The following is an 8,159-nucleotide window of genomic DNA, read 5'->3' as shown; positions in this document are numbered from 1 at the left end:
GCATGCGCGGGACTCGGGGTGGGGGTCGGGGGGGGGGCGAGTCTGGAGGACTAAGGCCTTCCCGGCGTGCAAAATGTCAATAAATTACTTTGAGACGCGAAGAAGTAGTTAAGGAAGTGACGTGTGTTTATAGTTCATGCGGGCAGAAGTGGGTGACGCTGTGGCCGCCAATATATGGAAAGCGTCACTGGCTTTTTAAAGTAAAGATTTCATGTAAGATCAGGTAAAACCATGCTGCGAATATGGATTACGTACGTTTATTTATTATCGTCTCTTTCTGTTTGCTGGATGCCACGAGATGTGATGGAGACATGACGTTACATTCCACAGCACTTCTGATTCGCTGCACTGTCCATGCTTGTTGTTGCACAGATCGTCAAATTATGATTTTGCTTTTAAATTTGTGTTTATTTCTGAAGCTTAACTTGCTGGCATGAGTAAGCGGAAGTCGAAGGACACTCAGTGGACTGCAGGAGAATGCGTTTCGCAGGTCCGTATATATATTAATGTAAAATATTGTGTTTTTTGCACATATTTAAATCCGCGCATACTTATTCAGTCGGTAAAGTCTGCTCCGTGTTACCGATGTGCATTGCCATATATATTGCTGGCTTTGTTTGGACAGGCTCAAAAAATACTAAGGGAGAGATACTGCTACCAGCGGGTTCCATCGTCTCCGGTGGGGATCGAATCGCAGCGCAAGTACATCTCCATTCTCTTTACTCCGCTGAAGCAGAATTGACCTCGATTTTATTGCTTGAGTAAAATTAATACACTAAAATTGTTTTATAACGGCTTGGATTTGCATATATGACTGTTTTGGGCCCGGAATATTTATATCTATGCTATCGCAATGGAAGCGGAGGGGGATACCGTGAGAGGTGTACTAGTTAAGAACCTAGACTAGTAACTTAAAGGATGTTACTATTGGGTAGATAATACCTCTGACACAGTGGTGTGTGGGGCTGCTGTTTCAGAAACTTGTTGGAGCTGCTGAGGAGGACAGCCATTCATGGGGAGAGTAATTCTGTGCTCATCGTGGGACCCAGGGGGTCTGGGAAGACGATGGTATGAGTGTGTGGGCCTTCTCTGAACTCCACACCCTCCAGCTTACTTTGAGTTTTAGGACCTTAACTTAGGAAATGCACAGTTCATGATAATCTTTTTGGCAGGGAAAATGGTATTATTTCTTGACAGATTTTTAAAACTATTTGGTTATATATTTAATATGTTGATATTAGGTTCAAATACAAGACATACGCCAATTCATTGTGTGCCACTATATATTGGATATAGTAATGACATAATACTGATGCCATTTTCAGCTCCTCAAGTCGGTCCTCAAGGAGCTTTTTGAAGTTAGAGAGGTCCAGAGCAATGTGCTGCTGGTTCACCTGAATGGCAAGTGCAAACGGAATGTGTGTCATGGGACGGGGTGGCAGGGTGGGTATAGCCTGTATATATCTGAAGCAGCTGCTCCTTCCCATCCCAGGTCTGCTGCAGACTGATGATAAAATCGCTCTGAAAGAAATCACCCGTCAACTCCAGCTAGAAAATGTTGTTGGGGACAAAGTGTTTGTAAGCATCTTATGATTTGATTTTTGCTTATTTCAACACAGTACTTTTGAATGACACCCACACACCTCAACTTTCTGTGGTCATTGTGGATAAGTGACTATTATTTTAATTTTTTTGCATCTTCTGGAATGTGGCTCACTGTGATTTCCTGCCTTGCATTGCTGCACATTGCTTTTGAAACCTCCCATGAATGTAATGGCAGAGCTTGTCTGTTTCAGGGCAGTTTTGCTGAGAATCTCACCTTTCTTCTGGAAGCTTTAAAGAAAGGTAAATATGTTATCATTGGTTCAGGTGCTACAGTTTCAACACCCCCTCCCTAATAACACACACACACACACACACACACTCCTCCCTCTCTCTCCCTCCCTCCAGGCAATCGCAGCTCCAGCCGACCGGTGATCTTCACGCTGGATGAATTTGACCTCTTTGCCCACCACAAGAACCAGACACTGCTTTACAATCTCTTGGATATTTCTCAGTCGGCGCAGACGCCAGTGGCCGTGGTTGGCCTCACCTGCCGTCTGGTTGGTTCCCACTCGATCTTCTGGTTACAGCAGTTAGGTCCCAGGCTTTGTTTTGATTGGCTGGCTAGTATACACATTTCAGTTCAAAAAGCCTTCATGTTTTTTTTTGCTTTGGATTCAGTAGAAGAAATGCAGCTTTATTCAGTTAACTGGATAAGCCTGACACCTTCTGGTGTGAACTTTCATTCTCACATTGTAAGGAGTGAGTTTGCATCATGACAAATTAAGCGACACTGCCTGTTTGCTGTTTATTTAGGATAAACATTTGGGGGAAGTTAATTGCATTTGGACACAAGTGGCCTGCTTTATATCTCTGAAGGAACATTCTGGAACACTGACACCATTCTGCTGCCTGCGTACACCACAAATGGAAGCCATGTTTGGTTCTAAGAGCTTTGGTTATATCGCTAAAAAATGCACTGAAACCTGTGGGACCTGGCAGACATACAAATGCTGCTCCCTAAGTAGAACTCCATAGTACTGCTCTAGTTACTAGGCTTTCCTGCTTTCCCAAGAGGCTTTAATCAGCTGAACATGTGATGGATCTGCTGGGTGTGGGATAGTGGAAGAGTACCATGTTCACTGCAGCTGGCTCTCTGTCTCTGCCTACCAGGATGTTCTAGAGCTGCTGGAGAAGAGGGTCAAGTCGCGCTTCTCCCACCGGCAGATCCATCTGCTTAACCCCATGGATTTCCACCAATACATAGAGACCACACAGGAGCATCTGGGTCTACCGCAGGACTTCCCTGACGAGCGTTTCGCCCAGGAGTGGAACAGCAGTATCAAGGTAGTACTCAGATGGTGCATTTACACTGAATGTTACTGCAAAGATGAGGCAATATTAGTGTATCACACATTTTGATGGATTTTTCTTACCTCTTGGTCTCCACAGATGTTGTGTGAGGACAGGTCAGTGAAGGACGTCTTACGGAAGCATTTCAACACCAGCAAAGACTTCAGATCGCTGCACATGCTGCTGGTGAGGTTTTGGGCAGGGTGATCAGTGCTATCGGGAATATGATCATTCGTTGGTGTTAGCACACTAGGCCTACTCAGATCCTATGTCACTCCTTGAGTGGTGTTCTCAGGGGTTGCCATCTCATGAAAGTCACTTGACACTCTGCTGTGTTTTGCAGTTGATGGCCTTAAGTCGTGTGACCCCAACAAACCCAACCATCAAGCCAGGAGACATCCAGGAGGCTAGCCGACTCTGCAGCATGGATGCCAAGGCCAACATCTTGCATGGTAAAAATAGCCGCTTGATGGTCTTGACTGGTGACACTCATACATTTACAAATGGTGAGCAGTGACGGCCTGGGCCTTTGGGGACATTGAAGATCTCTCTCCATGAAGTTTCAGTGTCAGTGTCCATTTCTAAAGTACCTCAGAGAATCCAGGATGTTGAGTCTTGTTTTGACTTTCTACTCTTGCCCAGCTGTAAAGTGGGCCAACCCTTGTTGGTCCTGGGTGGGCACAATTGGGTAATTCAGGTCCAGAGAATAAAAGTCCAGACTGGGATTTTGTTTCAACCAACTAGTTGAGTACTCTGAGACCGTGACTCTTTATGCTCAATTGGTTGGTTGAAACTCTGTGGGTGGCAATGGTCTCAACCCAACCTCTCTGCTCCCATTTCCAGGTCTTTCCATTCTTGAGCTCTGTCTGATCATCGCCATGAAGCACCTAAGTGAGCTGTATGATGGCGAACCCTTCAACTTCCAGATGGTTCATAATGGTGAGAAACCAGACCTGAGCCCCAGGGTTCGAAGATAATGACCATCCTGCTCAGTTCTTGCTTTTTACATGAATACATTTTTTTCCATCCACCCTACAGAGTTCAAGAAATTCATACAAAGAAAATCTCATTCTATCCACAATTTTGAGACGCCTGTTGTATTAAAGGTGAGTCACTCACAAAATAGCTTTTAATTACATAAATAAAATGGTCCCCTGAAACCCTGAGTAGGACAAGCAGTTACCATAGATGGATAAATAAAATGGTAATCTGCAGAATTAACTTTTCTTATGCTGACCAATACTGCAAGACAACAGGAATACTGGACAGCAGCATTGAAAGCCCTCTCCTGCCATCTAGTGGATTCATTTGGGCATTGCAGTTTTGGAGAAAAAAAATCTTCAGACATAATTTGTTTGTTTCACTGTAATTATGCTCTTTCTGCGAGATGGTGTTCAGTCATTGAGCTCCCCTCAATTAAATGTGACAGTTGGCTGAGTTTTAGGGTGAGTGACATTACGTTTCACTTATGGTGTCTATTCCCCCCCCAGGCATTTGAGCACTTACAGCAGCTAGAACTGATCAATCCCATGGATGGGCCATCAGCCAAGATCCAGAAGGAGTACCAGTTAGTAAAGCTCATGCTGGACCACAGCCAGATTATGGAAGCCCTGCAGAAATACCCACAATGCCCCACTGATGTCAAACAGTGGGCCACCTCTGCCTTTGGGTGAAGTGCCATTGATCTGAATTTGACTCCTAGCATGCATTTGCAAAAAGTGTTCATAAAAATGAAACATAACTTGGGAGGACTTTTTTTTTAAAAAAAGTACTTTTAGTGTCCCCACCTGATCACTTGCATGTCACCAAATGCTCACTAAACTAAGGTATCAGCCCAGTGGCGCTGATTGATAGCAGGATGGATCCTGTTCCTGAACTTGGTGCTGACCTATGCATTATGCATGAATTTGGCCCCTGACTGTTTCCCAGTGTTACCTGGGTTTCTGTTGGACACCATGTCTTTACTGTCCTAATAAGGCAACTTCCTCCTGGGTGCTACAGTATGGTTATTAATAAATGACTAAGTTAAGTTACCCAGAAAAGGATGTGTTTGTTTGGGGGGGGGAGGGGGGGGTCATTTCCAAGGCTCCAAAAGGGGACACAACAACAGAGCAATCACTATACTTTATTTCCTGGGGGGGTCAGGGTTCCATACAATGTCTGTACAATACTCAGCATCCACTTCCAACCAGTCCAGTCATCTGCAACTCAAATACTCATGACAGACAAGTTGGCACGTTGGTGTCTCCCAGTGGTACTGCTGTTGGCGCCGGAGACTGACAGAAAGCCGGCAACCAAGGAAGTAAATGTCCGATTTGTGGTATAACAAAGGGAGGCTCATATGCACTTCTAATGGAAACGGGCAGAAAGCGTGGCTGGTCTTTCTGCACCCGAGGCCTTTTCACGGCTTTCAGCGCCGTCCATGGTCACGGACATCGGCGGCATGCCGACACAGGCAGTCCCATGGTCTTTCCCTCTCAGCTGTTTCACAAAACTCAGAACCACGTGAAGGAAACGGGCATTTCTGTTTGGGCTTTGACATAAATTAATACAAAAAATTGATATACAAAATAAACAAAATCTTACTTCGGAAAAGTCATTTTATAAAGGTTTTTTTTTCTTTCTTTTTTTGCTTTGTTAAAATGGGGAAAAAAAAAAAAAGGAACGTCATGCTAAAGTCACAAATCTAAAAACAACATTCATATTTACATACTGTGCATTTTCACAGCCGTCTGCTGCCAAGGTACCAGCATATACTGAGACTCAGGGGAAACCTTTCTTTTAAAAAATAAAAAATAAAAACCCCGCCTTTCACTGACACATGAATCCAGGCTGCAGCAGCAGAGTCCATTCACACGTGAACACTCCCAAGAATATGCATGTGCCCACTCTATAGCCTCCAGTTTAAAGGGGGAACAGAGCATCCACAAAAATGACGCCAGCTGGGCCCTACTGGAACATGGCTACATCAGCTTCACTGTTGTCCTTAACTCCGGTCCTCAAGGGGGGCTTGCGGTCCTTTTTATTTCCCTCCCCCATGGCTTTTTAAACTGCTGACAGCCTAAGGGCAGGGTTTGGGGCCAGAGCTGGTTTAATTACTGTAGCAGTTCATTCAGATGAGTTGCCTCATTCGGCCCACGAGCCCTAAAACGTGCCCACGGTGCAGGCTGTCAGGATCCAGTTTAGAAACCCCTGCATTTAGCTGCCACACCTTCCCACTGCTGCCCGCTTGAGGATGGAGAGACGGGTCCCTGGGGAATCACTGGCCGTCGATGGCACTGCAGGCCAGGCTGTGGGTGGCAAGCTGGCTTCGCAGTCTTTTTCGCAGCGACACTGGGGACTCATACAATACATCTGGCACCTTCCCTTCTCGCTCAGGCCCGGCTGCAGGAGTCCACAGACAAACACAAATGGCAAGTCCAACCGCTTAAAAATGCTACAGGTGTGTAGAGGGTTGTCGTTATGGCATGACTGCATGGTGGCTGTACCTGCACAGATTGCATATTGACTTAGAGAAGCATAGAATTGTATCCCTGAATGTCGCTGTGGACTTATACACAACACAGCAGAATGCTGGGAGGGAGGGAGGGAGGAATGATGGCCAGTTTGGGATACTGGCACCCCCGGTGGCCGCAAGGCTACAGTGCAGTCGTCAGTATGCAGTAAGGACTCCAACTCTGTCGACGCTGGACTGTTTACGTTCGGTAGTTGGCACCTTGTCGCCTAGAATCCCGCAGGCCTGCGGGAAGCACGCCATCGGGGAAGAATGGGAAACACGCAGCGGTAGCAGCTGGATGCAGGACGAGACAGAAGGTGCCCCCCCCCCACAGCTCGGAGCGGAGGGAACGCCGGGTGAGATGGGCTTTCCTGAGGAGTACGGAGCTCGTCAACGAGGGCAGGATAAGATGTCAGCTTCAGGTACAGCAGCAAGGACGACAGACAGAGAGAAACTACACATAGCAGAGTCACATCTTACCGAGGGGCTAGAAAAATAATTTAAAAAGGCATGCATATCTTTAAATACTTAGACACCGCAAACCTAAGCAAAGTAGTGCTTTCAAATATTATCTTTTTTTTTTTTTACATTAAGATCTTCTGGAGTCTTGGGTCCAAAAGAGATTTATAAAGAAAAGCAATTTGAGCGCGTAGAAGCTTTCACTTTCGGAGAAAAGGGCAGAAGGACGGTAAACCAAGGAAACTCGAGGTCGAAACACAGGTCTCTGAAGGGCCATTTTCTCCTGTTGGCATACAGATATAAACACAGCGTGTCTTTTTAAAAATCATGATTACTGAGCAGATGTCATCTGAATGCTTTTGATTGTTTTTAGTGTTAATGATCGATCCAAGGTGGAGCTGAGGTATACCTTGTTGTGGGAGGTTAATGGTTTTTTTTTTTGTTGTTTTTAAAATAATGTTTCGAAGCTAATTCCAACAGATGACCTTGCTTACCATTTTTTTTTCCTGCAGATGTCGATAATATGTACAGCAGCAGTACAATGAACATTCAGAAGCTGTATCTTACTGGCGTTACGAGTCTGAGAAACACAAAACAGCAAATTCAGCTTTATAAACGACTTGCCCTTTTTATACTGAAATGAAACAAGTTGTCCGTTTTCTGTCATTCTGTCTGCTTTCCCTCTTCATAAAAAAAACACCAGTTGGATGTCCTTACAGTAACACTTTCAACATTTAGTGTCATTTTCTTTCTTTCTCCAGATCACCACCACAAAAACCAGCTTCGAATCCTCACATGCTGGAATTATAGGCAGAATTCAGTTGAGTTATTCCTGAATGTGAGCGGAGTGGCCACACCCCTCCTGTGTCCCCAATTGCCGATTGGCTGGTCAGAATGGAAGGTGAGGCCAAGGGGTAGGAGGGAGGTCCGAAGCAGCCTTCCAGAGGCAAGTCACATCGGCCTTCTGCACTTATCCATGCTGGGAAGGGCCATCATAGGCTGGACTCCTTGGGTGGGAAGTCTGTGTTGGTCACCATGGTGACGACGGTGACGATCTCCTCAGGCGGCACGGCGCTGTTGAGCCGCTGCATCTGGATGATGCGCTCTTCCACACAGCCGGCTGACAGCCGCGCCTCCGCCTCGTGGTCCCAGCATTCCTCGATGGTCTCGCAGAGTGCCACCAGGCCCTTTGAGACACAACAGGGGGCTCTGGTCAGAGGTGGGGGCCCCTCGGGCCCTGGTCGGCATCCCACCCCCCCACGTCTGCTCCCATTAACCTGGCCCAGCATTAGCGAGCAGTGGGAGACCG

General features: G+C 46.2%; 2 protein-coding genes across 4 annotated transcripts in view; one reads left to right on the top strand and one right to left on the bottom strand.

The window, feature by feature from the left end:
* Window positions 1–80: 80 nt before the first annotated feature.
* Window positions 81–4,928, top strand: orc4 (origin recognition complex, subunit 4). 2 transcript variants are annotated; one of them, XM_023822338.2, is made up of 14 exons: window positions 81–223; window positions 420–490; window positions 626–702; window positions 978–1,068; window positions 1,326–1,401; window positions 1,493–1,578; window positions 1,797–1,845; window positions 1,951–2,102; window positions 2,716–2,889; window positions 2,995–3,081; window positions 3,239–3,347; window positions 3,739–3,834; window positions 3,934–4,001; window positions 4,386–4,928. In XM_023822338.2, exons 2-14 carry the CDS (start codon window positions 434–436, stop codon window positions 4,566–4,568), a joined length of 1,305 nt encoding a protein of 434 aa, XP_023678106.1. In that variant the 5' UTR covers window positions 81–223; window positions 420–433; the 3' UTR covers window positions 4,569–4,928. The 2 variants fall into 2 exon arrangements, with proteins under 2 accessions (XP_023678106.1, XP_023678107.1); XM_023822339.2 differs by having other exon boundaries at window positions 108–213.
* A 72-nt stretch (window positions 4,929–5,000) lies between these two features.
* Window positions 5,001–8,159, bottom strand: part of LOC111849470 (activin receptor type-2A) — a 32,955-nt gene continuing 29,796 nt past the window's right edge. For both annotated transcript variants that reach the window (XM_023822345.1, XM_023822344.1), the window contains one exon: window positions 5,001–8,037. In XM_023822345.1, the coding sequence (XP_023678113.1) occupies window positions 7,843–8,037 (195 nt within the window). In that variant the 3' untranslated portion in view covers window positions 5,001–7,842. The remainder of the gene's footprint in view (window positions 8,038–8,159) is intronic.

Source organism: Paramormyrops kingsleyae, chromosome 1 (assembly GCF_048594095.1).
Source record: "Paramormyrops kingsleyae isolate MSU_618 chromosome 1, PKINGS_0.4, whole genome shotgun sequence".
Taxonomy (NCBI): Eukaryota; Metazoa; Chordata; class Actinopteri; order Osteoglossiformes; family Mormyridae; genus Paramormyrops; species Paramormyrops kingsleyae.
Note: the sequence above shows the minus strand (reverse complement) of the source record. Positions and strands in the feature narration are given on the sequence as shown.

Excerpts from the sequence above, each read along its gene's own strand:
- orc4 (XM_023822338.2), top strand. The coding sequence starts at position 434 with ATGAGTAAGCGGAAGTCGAAGGACACTCAGTGGACTGCAGGAGAATGC. Across the intron at positions 2,890-2,994 it reads AGTGGAACAGCAGTATCAAG|ATGTTGTGTGAGGACAGGTC; the intron begins GTAGTACTCAGA and ends TGGTCTCCACAG. Across the intron at positions 3,348-3,738 it reads CAAGGCCAACATCTTGCATG|GTCTTTCCATTCTTGAGCTC; the intron begins GTAAAAATAGCC and ends TCCCATTTCCAG.